A 15,019-nucleotide genomic window follows, 5' to 3' on the forward strand; every position below is an offset into this window, starting at 1 on the left:
TGTTTTTATATACAATTATCTTAAGTTAAACCTGCCCGCGGTGAATCGAAGATTAAGATGATCCCTCCTTAGACTTGGCCTCCATTTGATATGCGTCCAAATTTTCCTCGTCGCCTTCTGTGATGACGCTAACCTGGAACGTTCTTGCAACGGGCCTGACGGTACCGCCAGCAGTTCGGATATGATTATTTGGCAAGGGAATAACGTCCATGGACGCAGAATGCATCTTGAGGCGTATGGTGATTGCATTAAATGTGATGGCCTTGGATAGCATCTTCAGTTAGAAACACAGACGCTATTAGAAAGAAGGACTCAGCCTGGACGTACCACAATCGGGGTTATGCACTCCAGCATAATGTACTGAGCGTTCATCTTGGTAACATACAAAATCAAAACGATGATTTCGCATGGAAGCTGCAGTGCACCCGAGTCAATGAGCAGACGAGCGATTGGCACTGTCTTCCGATCCCCAAGTCTATAGCTTGGGGATTCCTTGTACGTGGTCCATATCCGGTATACCAAGAGACCAGTTGTGATCGAGTTTAACACTACTGCAATAGAATATAATGCCTTTATCCACTGTGTGATGTGCCCATTGAAGATGGAGGCAGAGGGATCCACGGACGGATATGTGCCGCACAGGATGTAGCCCACAGCTATGTTGCTTTTAGTAAACTAGCACACCAAAAAACATAAAGTTTCATCGTACCAGTATTGGTCAGAAGCATCATTGTCGGAAATACTATGATCTTCCAATCCCGATTCCACATAATCCAACACCTATAAATCTTCCAATGCAAAGCTCAAATCACAATACAAGAAAATTGAGGTAAAAAGCAATCATACCAGTGCCGCGCTCCCTAAATTAACCTGGGTCGCATACAGCGCATCCTGTAAGACATGCTTCCAGCTCCTCAAGTCGCCTATGTAGCTTGCTGGACCTGCAATCGTAAACAGCTCGTCCGAGAAGCCATGCACGAGTCGGATGGCACCCAACATGACGTGGAATGTAGCTATGAAGAACATGACAGACGAGACTGTGATCATCACCTGAAAATAACAAAGTAGGTTAGAAAATACGATTTCTGGAGGTAAATATGATACCCACTGTTGTAGACCGTTCGCGTTTGGATCCGATTTTGCTGTAATCAGAGGAAAAGTGAAGATACAGCGTCCCGCCGAAAATACAGAATAAAAAGCCTGTTGACTCGTAGACTCTTCAGTCTAAGAATCATGTGGCAAGGGGGCCTATGCGTACCATAGAAGATGCTCTGAATCCCGGATTATAGGTTAATTTGATATTAAAGGGGCAAAGTATTCATACCTCTATCCATGTAGCCAGAAGAAAGGTTTTTTCAAGCGAAAATTGGGCGCCCATCCTCGGCTGTAGTTGGCTGGGATCGACAGAGAAAGAGAGCAATAGGTGAAATGTCTAACCTCGAAGCCACACTATATATGACGTCTATTTGGATAAAAGTCAAAATGTTACATACATGGACCTGCCGGACCCGCATCATAAAAAGTACGCGTAGATTACAAAGCATTGCAAACCCAATAAAATATTTTTTTCTTCGAAATTCTTGCACTGCGTTACAACGCTCTTGAAATGTTGTAAGAAACCGGAAATATTGCAGCATGAATAAATTAATTTGAGGTTTACAATATTTCTGGGTATTGCAATCGTAATGCCTTTTGGAGCACACAAAAATCATAATGAAAAATAGATTATTTATTCATAAAAATAGTACAACTATATAAGACACATTGAACTTGTTTTAGTGGGCCACCGCGGAGCGTGGCATGACGAGTCTTTGCGATTCAGCGTCACGCTTTGTAATAATATAATATATATATAATATAATATAAATATGTCCAACTTTGATGTGGATATCGGTGCAATGGACGAAGTGATATTCAGACTCCAAGGCATAGTTAGCGACAAGATGCTACCACCAATGGCAAAGCCTGCTTCGTACGTCCACTCTATTGAGGTGAATTAATTACAAATGAGGACTGTTACAGCCACGACAGAACGGTCAAGCAACAACCATATTTACGTACTGCCATTGCTATCACAGGACTCGGAGACATTGTGTTCAATAAGGTGATGGAAAAGCTAGAAGAAGTTTTCCTCCGTTTTGCAAACAATTTTCCCGCGGACAGCGTCAGCGGCTATGACCCAGTTCTTCACAAAGACACAGGTTTCAATGTTTTCCATGCGCATAGCCAATATTTCACGAAGGTATCCGCATATCAAGACAAATCTGACAACATAGGTTTTCATCCCCTGGTCGACCCTGATAACGTGTTGGCGTCTATGGTAGGGGACAGTTTCATCCACGCAATCGATAACAAGGTACAGTTTCTTCGTCGGGAGATACTTCCTGACGGAACAGCCAGGTATGTTTAGAAAATACCAACAACACATCACAACCAAACTAATATCATGTTGCAACAGATATTATTCTTATAATCCTGCCTCCATACAAATTGGAGACATTGTCGAGATCAGTGTTGCCTTTGTCGCATTTCCTGCCCAAGGAAACAAGTACAAATTTGTTGTCACTCTTCGTGGAATACTTGTCTTGGACCAGGAGGCAAGAGAGGTAAGCAATGTTACATTGAACAGTCTCATAGCCATTCATAACTTCCAACAGAAAGCTGATATTCTCAGAATGCGGTCGCGCTATACTCCAGCGAAAAGACAGGTTGCTGTTTTGTGTAGGACAAAGAGGCAGCTGTACAAAGGTCAGATTGACATTGAAGACACGCAACAGAGGATGGCACGTATGCGCTTAAATGAGGACACAGTCTACAATAGCAATACTATGTCCCAAGATTAATACATATGTACATAGAAAGACAAGGATATCATAAATGTGCTGAACGAACAATCAATCCATTTGCGTGAACATTGTAAATAACAAGAAATAATTTGTCAAGTCATTTTCATGACAGAAATTATCTGAAGGTGTTAGTTGGCACCCCATGGGAGAATCCTGCGTACACTGTACGCAGAATATTCCCACACTCGGCTGAATATTGGCGAGGAAGTCCGTGGGAGAATTCTGCGTACACTATACGCAGAATATTCCCACACTCGGCTGAATATCGGCGAGGAAGTCCGTGGGAGAATTCTGCGTACACTGTACGCAGAATATTCCCACACTCGGCTGAATATCGGGAGAGGTTGACCGTGGGAATATTCTGCGTACACTGTACACAGGATATTCCCACGCTCATCCGCAAGTCAAACTTACAAATTAAGACAAAAAGAATGAGGACGAGAACACAAGTTTATTTCGAACAAAAATTTGACTAAGGATGGAAGAAATTACAAATATCCATTCCACAAGAGGCTTTGTGGTTGAGGGCAATGCAACCAAAAAATATCTGCCTTTCTGGATAGCAAATACAAAACAGTTGCATATACACGGTCATCTTTTTGCCTACATTACAGGAATTAAATTGACAAATACTAAAACTAAAGAGCACACACCTTATACCCCTTTCCCAGGATTTGATAGCTTTTTTGACACGCTTGTGTAATTGGTAAACATCTGCCGCTGTGTAGTGAAAATCTAATGCGATACCGCTGATGCGACGGACACCAAAATGCAAACAATCAAATTCATTGAGCAACAATGCCCACGAATTGGCTTCAACAAAGGAAGTCTGATTTGCTTTGGGTAAAAGAGGCAAAGAATAAACCCAACAATGCCTGTCGCCAACCCGTCTAATCCCAGGAGAGAACAACTCTGGATAAGGATCGTAATCCAGCACAACGAAAACATGACCACGAGATGAACTATACCCAACATTTACATTGCCCCTGATAGACTGTATCCTGCTTTGGATATGGCGGTCCATTTTCAAAGTTTGCGATGGAATGGAAAGAACAAATTTCAAGCCACGGAAATGATATTTTGCAAGAAATTTTTGCGCGCTTGAGGTCGGCAGAAGGTTGCAACAGAGAGACTTGATGTCCAAAGGTAGCATTTGGATACAAGCTGTACACCTTCTCAAAGGTAACAAAATTCATGACGCCGGCTGCAGTAGAACAAAATTGAAGTTAATATTGTTTTGACACATGACATTGGGGACATACTGCTATGATACCCCAAAATGCACTCTACCACCGATTGACAAGTCGTAATCAGTTGGACAAAAGAACCTTGGCACCATAGGTTAACGACCACTCCAGTGGTATTGTAATGTCGATGAAGAGGATGTTTATCTGTGCTCGACATACATGTCTATGTCACCCGGAATCCATATATTAGCACGATTGATTACGAAACTTTATGTAAGTAAAGCAAGTTCTTTTATCCCCACAACCCACTGTACAAAAATATGTCCTTGCCAATTGTCCCCATCAGTAAATCATTGATGCCATCAAAATTGCGTGATTAATACCGGTTTTTTACTTAACCGGTATGCTTGACTTAATAATCGGTTACTATCATAGAATTTCTGTTAGTTTTTGTTCCTACCAAGGGGATATGGAAATTAAAATACTAGATATTAGCTAGGTAGATAGGTTAGCTGCCATATGGTAGAAAACAAAATTAGATACCATTACATTATGACTTTTTAATTGCAAGTTAAACATTTTGACGCAGATAATCATTGCTCATAACCAAAAATTTTATAATAATGACCTCATTCAACTGATTTAAGGCCATTAATTAGTCACAATCAATTACATACCAACTGTTTTGCATGCTTTATACACCTCTAACGGCAAGTAGAGGTAAATAGAATGCTTTATTGTTATCAAAAAAAATTTAGCATGAATGACTAGCAGACTGTGGTGGCATAGAATAAAGAATAATAAACATTATGTATCTAGCTATTATCTTTAATGCCACTTCAAATAACTTGTCATATTAAACTTGTTGTGCTGTTCATACTGGCCATGAATTAATAAGCAGACTGTGGGAATAACTTGCATATAGTGTATGCAAGTTATTCTCATGGTTGCCGCACTTTGCATTGAGCAACTTGAACTTCTCTGGTAATTCCTGATATATTACTGAGATGCATTGCATATACTTTAGGTAAAATACAAGTATTTTTGGCAATAATAATTATTTTCAGTCCTAGTTTAGATGATCTTATTATATTTTACTTGCTGTGGTGTTTGTACTGGCCGTGAATTAATAAGCAGGTCGTGGGAATATCCTGCGCACACTGTACGCAGGATATTCCCACGGTCACTACACTCAATTTGCATTGAGCACTGGCCACTTTGGTCAAGAGATGGTCATTTTGAATAATGTTTTCCATGCATTGAATGTATTTTGGGGAAGAAATAATGCACTAACACTTGCAAATTATGCTTGAAATATGTTTCCACACAGCCAATTGTGTTCACAGCAACATCAAACTATGCCAAAAAGAAATATGCGCACCAAACAAATGTTTTTGCACACAATATTGTTTCACTCTTGATGCACTTTTCAAAAATAAGAAAATTATATTTATGGGAAATATGTCCCCACTTGGGCAGCCATACACATGAGCATTCTTCCATCAGTTTTCCATACGGGATTCTCCCAGCAGATCTGGAATTCTTCAATATTTAGCAGGTATGAAAATTATAATAGACAAGTTCTTCCTTATAATTAGGCCTTATAACCTGTGCAGCTATTTTTTGTGTCTGACACAACTAAGCTTGTAGTAGACCTAAGTCATAGTAATTAATCATAACCTTGCCCAGTATCTGGCTGTGCATTCAGAACATATTAATATATATTAACTATGTTATATAAATCTAGATTAAAAAATATTTTATACAATTGTGAGATGTACAGTCTTGTCATGCCACGCTTTGCGTTGGACCACTAAAACAAGTAAAATGCAAAACGGTGGAACCTGAAATAACCAGGCCAGTCTTGAACTGGAGAAGACGAAACAGCAAATGTTCATTGGGTTTGAAGATAGGAGCAAATAAATTTTTGGGACGGAAGGCGCGGCGCATATAGCCCGAAACGCGGTCGTTTAGCTCCTTGCAAGTCCAAGAAAAACGGTAGAGGGTTTTCAGATCCATCTGATCCATGTACACATCGTCCATGGGAGGCGGAAAGACTCTAAAAAATAAGTAATAACCAAATGAGATAAAACAGTGAACATACTGTTGGAAACGGGGGGATAACGCGGAATCCATGGGTAAAACAGTGCAGAGAAAAGTGCATTGTCTATACTACGTCAATAAATATATTAACCGTAAGCCGATAGACGCCCGACGTAGGGGAAGAACAAATTGGTATGCGTGAGAAACAATCATGAATCAGAAAATCAAATTCAAATAGTACAGAACGCCCAGAACCCAAGAATGCGTAATTATTTCTATTTGAACTCTGATTGATGAAGCTACCGATATCAAGGAACGTGTGTGCCTGCACAGTTCTATTTCCAACCTTTCAGACCCATAGTTCAAAGAGTGCATTTGTTCCATCTCTAAGTATTAGTACAATATATAAGCATGTTGGCTAGACGGTTCCACATGGTTTTAAAAATTAAACAACAACGCAAAAAAGTGAATTGAGTAGGACTATTGTTGTTGGGTATAATTAATTTTATGGAAACGCACATTCACATTGCGATCAAAACAAATCAAAAACAACCTTTAAAGTAACCAATGGTAAAAGAAGTCGTAGAATGAATTGGAAAGGGGTTGCTTAGGGGGTCCGGTGACCGCTTAAGGAAAATACCGATAGCGGTAACGACATTGATCGCATCAATAATATTTTGATGGGGACAATTGGCGAGGACATTTTTGCTCGCTGGGTTGTGGGGATAAAAGAACTCATCTTTACTTACGTAAAGACTCGTAACCCGCTTTATTCATAAAAATAGTACAACTATATAAGACACATTGAACCCGCATGCTAGCGCGCACGGCTCCGGACCCTCAACACCAAAACAGAACCTGAAGTTGACAATTCCCACACTCAATGACACAAAGTAGGCATGAATGGTGAAGACACACGGGAAAAGGCAGCTTCAAGCATTCGGAACAGCTGAAGTGGTACGGGAAATGGTGGACCAAAATATATGCATCAAAAAATGAATCAAAAACCAATAAAAAGCGCATATACTTACATGTACATGCTTTCAAGTCTGTATCCAAGTGTCTGGTTGTTTGGGACCTTTCACAAGTAATGTTAGTAGTGTAAAGCACACTAAATAGAGACTAAAATACTGACCCTTCATCCAAGTGTTCAAGATAGTTGGTCCTAGTATGTGGTGAGTACTGATGAGCACCGAGTGAGAATTATCTATTACTCACCAAAAAAGTATAATCTACTAACTTGTTTTGGTTAAAGGAAGATGTGTATGATGTTAGTTCGAGGAGGAGACATTAATTTACAAAGATGAATACACGTACCTTGCCCCCATGTATATCCGTGGGCAGAGGATTGTGGTGGTTAGAAAAAAGCAAACAAAGTGGACGTGATTTGCTTGCAGCGGGACTTCAAGTGAGTTCAGGCTCCGCTTGATTTGATTTTGGAGCTCCGATATCTGCTGATTTTGTTTGACCGTGCACGCACACTAGTCCGATATTGCATGCGCTTTCAATGTACACACATAACATGTCCCTACTACTATACTCAAATGAATAAAAATTTAAATTGAATAATTATGACCACTTTCTAACCTAATAAAACTATTGCTTGACATTGTAAACCGGGCCCCAAAAATTGGGTGGATTTGTAAGACTAAAAAATTATTGTATTGGTTTACATTGTATTGTAATCTACTGACTATTTAGTTGATGCGAATGAATGTGGATTTACTTTACCTCCATGGGCCTGTTCGCACTCTTACTTCTTCCAGTTGACAGCCTAGTAAGTAGCAGGGCAAGCGAAATGTTATGGCATCGGTGGAGTAGATATGAAACGCGTTGAAGCATTGCGTTGTCGCCGGTGGTTGTCCCTCTGCAAATCATCTGTAACGACGGGACAGTATGTGCCTGGAAATCTACTCACCTGGCGGCAAATCTGAAATAGCCTGAGATCATTACTCTTTATGACCATTTAAGACTGTGACAAACCATGAGTCAGATGGCCCATTCCTGAAAAAGCGAACAAGGATTGACAATGGGGAGAGCAGACGTTTGACGTTTAGGAAAAGATCGAACTACTAGGTTTTGTCGCGCCATCAATTTCATTCAATGCGTGGGGATTTATAACCGATTTGGCTGTTTAATCATTAATGGAGCCCATTGCCGTAATTTGCTGATATGCCGAAGCTGCCGATATGCTTTTGCGGCCGGAGCACTATCCTTCAACGCCACTCAAGCTGGTAGTCTGTAGAACCCTTGCCAGTGAGTGCCACTACACTCTCATTTGCTTCTTTAAATAAACTATATTCGTAACCCATACAAACACAATTCAATGTAAATCATTTTCCGAGAAAGCAACCCCTCTCGAAGTGGCTACGTGACTGAGACGGCACGCACTTACAAGTTATTACTGCTTGTCAAATACTCTCACTAAATATGACACAGATTGCAGCTACTTTCATATCGATAGACCTAAAATGAAAATATACACATACAGGCGGACTTTGAACCTGTTGTAAGCGAGTCATTTCGGCTATGTTTCTATTTTGAGCTGATTTTGAACAGTGGCACGATCTTCAACGATGCGTCGACATATTGCCAAAGTCGAGAAAGAAATGGCCTTAAAACTTCACAAAACCTAACACCATAGCATCACCCTATAATCTACTCTGAAAAAATTATATCTTCCCCTAAATTTTTACGTGTTGTGTTCTATATATATGCCCGCCGAATATCTTGGCATATTGCCGGACTCACATCCAAGCTCCGCCCATTGAAATTTCAATTTCCGACGTCCGTGTATGTGTAAATTTTGACATTAGGCCTATCAATATGAAAGTAGCTATAATATTCAGAATACAGAAAATTATATCATATACTGTTTCCAATGTAGGAGGATTCCATCTCTTAGGAGTGGAGTGGGTATGTTGTCTGCCATGTTATCTGCCCGGCAGAATAGAAGCACCTTTCTTTTGAGAGTTTTTTGCCTTCAAATATAGGGGTGGGTATGTGGGCAAAAAATATACTCAAGTATGATGAATACATATACATACTCCAGTTTTTTTACATTTTGAGTAAGAAGAGGAGAATAAGTAGAATCCGAGTGGATGTTATCTGCCACCTCGATGTTTCAACGCGAAAATTTTGAAAATTTACCTCTTGATTCACACGATGACTCACAACTTCTGTGTTTGCATTAATGTGTGTATATTTTCAAAAGCCTTGTTTAGAGGTCCCCCCATCATAACCATTACTTACTGTGACCATCAGCATTTTCCAGCCCAGCAACACAGCCACTCCCTTACCTCGAGGCTGCCTCGAGAAAGGCAGAAATTGGACTACAGAGGCATTGCCTCAAGTTTACCTGGAGCCTGTCACAATAATAGTGTATAAGTATCTTTACAACTTTATGCCATAATTGGAACGAACACACCAGAACTTACAACTCACAGTCAACTCACAGGCATCCACACAAATGCCAAATTATAAATTCTTAATCAACAAGTCTTCTTATCCCCTCTAACTAAAAAAAACGGAACGTCCGCAGCAGTAATCGGACGGGTATCAAATGGACAGAAGCACATGTCGGAATCAGATCTGCGTGCATGACGTCTATTTGTGATCTTCAGAGTCATACTACTCCGTTGCCTTTCCTGATGCGTCAGTTAAATCCAGTCTGCACGGAATCTTTTGGATGGAAACAAAGGAGAAGTAATGAGAAGCCTCGGGATTAAGTTTGGTCTTTGTTATCTCGTACATCTTTTCTGGGCTGAACACACAATGGAATCAGATATGATTTCCTTATTTGAAAATGCGCAAGCTATTACTCCATCGATATCTCTTTGTCAAGTAGCACTTAAGAAAGCACTACTAAAAAATGCGGGTGGCATTCTACTTCCTTCTGGCGAGCAGACGTATTTCCTCTCTCGAATTCACACTTAGTCAAAGCCATAGCCTTACAGAAATGTCATCCAGCACAACCAACAATCTGCCTCTTTTCCCATTCGACGTTTTCTCCCAAATTTTTAAAGAGTGCGACTTGCAAACTCTCCAGACATGCTCCACACTGAGCAAAGATATGCATGAATGCGCCTTGCCCTTTTTGTTCCAAACCATCAGCTTTAGAGCAAATCGCCCGTCGTTGGTTAATATACCTCAAGAAGAACGTGATAACATTTGTTCTGGAGCCATCCAAAGGTTCACAGAGTTGCCTAAGATGAGGGTGGCCGCTTTTGTTCGTCGACTTGTATACGAAGGTTGTAGGTTTCCGGATACCGACGCAAGGCAGCACTACCACCGCAGGGTCTGGGCTGTTTTCCGGGTCACTCTGTCTCCCACTGTATATATAGGGTTGACAGAGCTCATTTTAACGTCTGTTGATATTGACTTCCAAGATGCCCAAGGCATCAGTACTCTCGAGGCACTGCGTCTTCTCTATCTCGTCAATGTTCGCCTCTCGGACGGTGTAGTGCTGGGTGGCCGACTCCGTCCCAAGGTCTTGCACTTTTCGACACCAGGGCAACTCGTAAACACCAGCGCTAACGCCATTCTCGGTGTGTGCAAAGAGGTTCGGTGGCTCCAGCTTCATCGACTTCCAAGGGCGCCTGATATTCTGTACAAAATTTTGGAGGTCACACCATCGCTGACAGATCTACATATTACACTCGAAAGACCCGTCAATAATGATCAGCTAGGTGCCCCGGCGCTTGAGAGCAGATTCTGTCCACGTCTATCAGTATACTCCGGCCCATTTTATTACTCGGCTATAATAAACGGGCGTCCAGTGTGGCATATAGATGTCCATGAATTCCCTGAATCGATGAGCTACGAGGGTCCCCGCTTGTGGACGAGCCAGGCGATACTCGAAGGCAGCAGCGCGAGTGTGATGGTATTCAAACTGAGAAAGTGGCCAGCAGAATTTTGCGAGATCTTTTTCGAACTCGTTTGGGATCATTTTCCACACATCAGAGAATTAACAATTGAATTATCGGCGTACTACAATACAACCCCAGACGAAAACCATGCCGACAACATATCAATGTATAATTTGGACATTGAATCAGTGAAAAATTATCATTATCTGGTAAGAAATCCATTTGATTCAACCGTGATCCCACAACGGACTGACATTTGTCGTTGATAGTCGGTATTAAAAACCATAGGACGTGGAACATATCGCCTTCCAAGCACGATACACACCCTATCCATTTTCGGTGACTTCCATTACACACGACATTGGAGCATTAGAGATATCTCGGAATGTGTGGATGAGTTCGGTCAGAACTCAGTGGATTTCCCGAACTTGATGTCGTTAATGGTCGGTAGCACCGAGTCCTTGAGGATCTACAGACGAAGGGAGCCTCGCGGTGCATTTCAGGATATACAAATTTATGGCAATAAAAACATAAACGGGGAAGGAAGCCCGTCTCCAAGTATTATGTATCTCGAGGACTCGGAAAATGAAGAAATTTAGGATTTCTATGAATTCATATGCTACAATCCATAGCCTTTGTACTTCTTTATCTTTGTATGCAATGATTTGGCGCTGTAGCTCAGTAGGCTTTGGCCAATAAGGCCTTTCACGTATTTTTTTCTATCTTCCCAACCCTGTTTCAACTTGAGTTAGAATAATGAAATGTCATTGCTTGTTTATGGTTTTAAAGCCAACTGCCCAAATCCAAATTACGTTCTGGAATATATCCAAGGCTTTTGAAATGTCCAGCTGGCAGATACCAGTGGCAGAAGTGAAAGGTCACCAAACACGGTCGTGCGCGGGCGGAGTCTGGAGGTCGGGCACCCAAAACACACACAAATGCTATGCTCCAGGGGTTTTGAAAAACTCTTCTTCTACAATTGCGTTGAAACTCATCGGACCTACCCTACTTACCATCCTCTCAAACGGCGCTGAAATCACACGAATCTGCTTGTACACGCTGGCACCGCCTTTCCCGTTTCAGTGGATCCACCAGCGACCCACTCTCTTTCAAACCGACAATTCTCTGGCCGCGAGGTTGTGCCTGTTAACCTTATCGAGGTTCATCGGGTTAGTTTTAGTGTACCTGGGGAGCGTGAATTGTCATGGTTCACTTTCCGTCCATGGGCGCTAGCGCTCTTGCCCTTTTCCATCTCATTTCTCCTTGCCCTACCCCGTAGTAGAAACAACCAAGAACAAAATGGTTTTGTTCCCTCTTAGGAAGGATAATCCTGCTAGTACACCTCTACCTGCTTTCCAGCGCCTACACTTCCCGCCGAACGCAATGTGTGTTGTACCGATGCCAATGGCACATATATATGAGAGCGTGTGATAGGATGTACGATGCTTGTGAGCGCGCTGCACTTGAACAGTTATATCTACTAACCTCGATACAACATGTCGTCGCATGGAGAAGTTCGAAGCGTCGCTTCAACACTACTTCCTCCTCTCCCGCACCGCGTATCCTACCTAACACCCTCCCAACTCGCTTCATTACCCAAGCTTACGCCGTGTAAACCATTAGCAATCAAAAAACGCAGAAGGCACAGCGTCCGGAACAAACCTATCACGAACTGTGATTTCGCCTTTGCCTTCTCCTTCGCCTTGCACCCGTTGTATTCCCCCAGCGCGACCGAAACGCCATTCATCGGCCCGCGCCGTCGACGGTCTAAAGTCCCATCAGACAGGGATTTACGGAAACGATGCCCTTGTTCCCCGCTGTCGTCCCTATGTGCACCAGAAGAGGACGCACGGGAGGTCGAGAGGGTCATTCGCGAGCTAACCGCGTTGTCATCATATAAGCCGCGGGTCACGCCTGCTTCAAGTTCCAATGACGGTCGCGTCCCGACACGAACGCCGATACCGATACCGCGATCCCAACGTGAATCGCATGGCACCACGTTGGGCAGCTACTACGACTGCAAACGTGCACCGAATGGAAAGGCTTCCGAGTCGCTTGGAATTCAAAATTGGGGCAATTGGATAAAAGGTGCGGTGCTTTGGATGCGTCTGGATTGCTCGCAGCTTATCGAAATACTCTAGGTCTTCCGTCGCGGCCGTTGTGCGTGAAAATGAACCATACGCCCAATGTTCTCCTTACGAGGAGGGTTTATAGCTCTGTGCACCTTCCCGCACCAATTTGTTAGAGACTCTTGGACTGCTTTTGAGACATTCAGACAGACATTTTATTTATATGCACGTTCGTGAAATGGACTAAACTCACAGACATTCACTTTACTTTTCTTCCGTACGACATAACCCATCCAACCTCTTCACATCGGACCTTCGCGTAGGTTTTTCACCGCCATGCATAGCCCCTAAGTCCCAAAATTGAAAATGTAGTCATTTTTTCCCGCTTAATGGCGTTATGACGTGAGGCACAGCCATTGCTATTAATCCCGGTTATAAAACCCACGATGATATCTTTCTCTGTGTTCACGAAAAGGCCGCAATGTCCAGACATACCCAGCAGCGCACATCGTCGCAGCTGTCGGAGGAATACATCCAGGACAGCTTCCACAGCTACCTCAAGTCGTCACTGAGCCAGGCGAAAGCGGAGCGCCTGCTCGATGTAGATGTGTTAGCGAGTGCAGAGGGAGACTTGATGATTACAGGTGCGTTCGATTCGATTTCCTTCAAGACACCTCTTACAGTTTCTTATGAAGGTCCTGCGCTGTGTTTGTACTTCGCGGCGTTGAGATGCACAACCAACCCCCCATCCGTACCGCTCCCTCGATCACCCAAAGCCACTTCTCCTTCGTCCTCGCAGCCCATGGAGCTTTCGTACGACAACTGCCCGCCCGCATTCGTTTCCTTCCTGCGCGTCTGGGCAGACGCCGTGCCGGGTATCCAAAGTCTACCGCCCGAGTCACAGCACGACCTCGCACGGGTGATCTGCGGCCTACCCCCTCTCCTCCAGCAGGACGCCCCGACGATCCACGGCATCGCTGCGGACTTGCGTGCAGTCGCCATCGAAATCAGTCAGCGGCGGTCGTTCCAGGATAGATATGCCGCGGACCTGCAGGCGGCGTTGGATGCAGGCGGTGCACCGAGCCCGCGAAAGGCGTCGTTCGTCCCCCCACCGGTGTACGATGCAACGCCACCAGAGTCTCCACGGACATCGATCGAGTCCCGGCGCGACCTACCCCCACAATCCCCAGGTCTGCTTAGCCCGTACGCATCAGGTCACTCGACGGCCTCGACCTCATCGACATTCTCCCGTTCCTCGTCTTCGTCTTCCACCCCATCAATACTAACCCAAGATTCCCCCGCCATTGAATTTATCCGTGAAACCCTCTACGCCTCGCTCGCCGACGCACTGGAGCAGCACCCCTCCCTACGCCAACTCCTCGGGCGTGACCGTACGCGCGCCTACTTTGCCTCCGTTGCATTCGCTATCCTCGATGTCGCAACCCACGCGGTCACACCCGACGGCAACGCGATTGTAGGCGTACTCGGCAAGCCGCTGACAATGGAAGAATGTCCCGTGGCGCTTCGCCCGTTTATGAGCGAGCTTTCAACAATCGGGCGGCTGGCCAGGGAGATGGAGGAGGAGGACAACGAAGTGGCAATGCGTTGTGCGCAGCGCGGAGAAGAGGTGCCAGTACCACGGCTAGAACGAGTTCGCATGGTGCTGGAGGAAGGTGTTGGGTATGATCGGGAAAGGAATGGGGCGCAAAGGAGTGGTCGGCGGAGTGTAGAAGGCCGTGCTGTAGCGTTTGCCAACCGGATTAACGCGCTCAGTCTGGGTATGACCAAACTGCGCGCGTTCAGGGAACGGCAGGACGATGTTTTCAAGGTCCTGGCTGGGATTGGATCGTAACATCTGCTGTGGATATCCTTTGGTTATGCTTTCTAGTTAGTTCATACCACATATTTTAGTTAATAATAATCGTAATATGTACCATAGCAATGAAAAGGAAGTGAAGCATGCATTCTACTCGTCATTTATCGTTGTGGAATCGCTGAGGCAAGGA

The 15,019-nt window shown here is 43.7% G+C and overlaps 4 protein-coding genes across 4 annotated transcripts; 3 read left to right on the plus strand and 1 right to left on the minus strand.

Moving 5' to 3' along the window:
- Nucleotides 1–52: 52 nt before the first annotated feature.
- JR316_0005581 (uncharacterized protein) lies at nucleotides 53–1,334 on the minus strand (the record flags this gene model as incomplete). Its single annotated transcript, XM_047891338.1, has 7 exons — nucleotides 53–274; nucleotides 328–664; nucleotides 710–780; nucleotides 847–1,050; nucleotides 1,109–1,142; nucleotides 1,259–1,271; nucleotides 1,325–1,334. 7 exons carry the CDS (start codon nucleotides 1,332–1,334, stop codon nucleotides 53–55), a joined length of 891 nt encoding a protein of 296 aa, XP_047748687.1.
- A 534-nt stretch (nucleotides 1,335–1,868) lies between these two features.
- Nucleotides 1,869–2,843, plus strand: JR316_0005582 (uncharacterized protein; the record flags this gene model as incomplete). Its single annotated transcript, XM_047891339.1, has 4 exons — nucleotides 1,869–1,972; nucleotides 2,023–2,400; nucleotides 2,459–2,606; nucleotides 2,658–2,843. The coding sequence occupies 4 exons, from the start codon at nucleotides 1,869–1,871 to the stop codon at nucleotides 2,841–2,843; spliced, it is 816 nt and encodes a 271-aa protein (XP_047748688.1).
- A 7,104-nt stretch (nucleotides 2,844–9,947) lies between these two features.
- Nucleotides 9,948–11,210, plus strand: JR316_0005583 (uncharacterized protein; the record flags this gene model as incomplete). The annotated part of the gene is made up of 1 exon (XM_047891340.1): nucleotides 9,948–11,210. The coding sequence occupies one exon, from the start codon at nucleotides 9,948–9,950 to the stop codon at nucleotides 11,208–11,210; it is 1,263 nt and encodes a 420-aa protein (XP_047748689.1).
- Nucleotides 11,211–12,440: 1,230 nt separating this feature from the next.
- Nucleotides 12,441–14,865, plus strand: JR316_0005584 (uncharacterized protein; the record flags this gene model as incomplete). The annotated part of the gene is made up of 3 exons (XM_047891341.1): nucleotides 12,441–13,032; nucleotides 13,427–13,657; nucleotides 13,709–14,865. The coding sequence occupies 3 exons, from the start codon at nucleotides 12,441–12,443 to the stop codon at nucleotides 14,863–14,865; spliced, it is 1,980 nt and encodes a 659-aa protein (XP_047748690.1).
- Between the last annotated feature and the right edge of the window lie 154 nt (nucleotides 14,866–15,019).

This window comes from Psilocybe cubensis, chromosome 5 (genome assembly GCF_017499595.1).
Source record: "Psilocybe cubensis strain MGC-MH-2018 chromosome 5, whole genome shotgun sequence".
Lineage (NCBI taxonomy): Eukaryota > Fungi > Basidiomycota > Agaricomycetes > Agaricales > Agrocybaceae > Psilocybe > Psilocybe cubensis.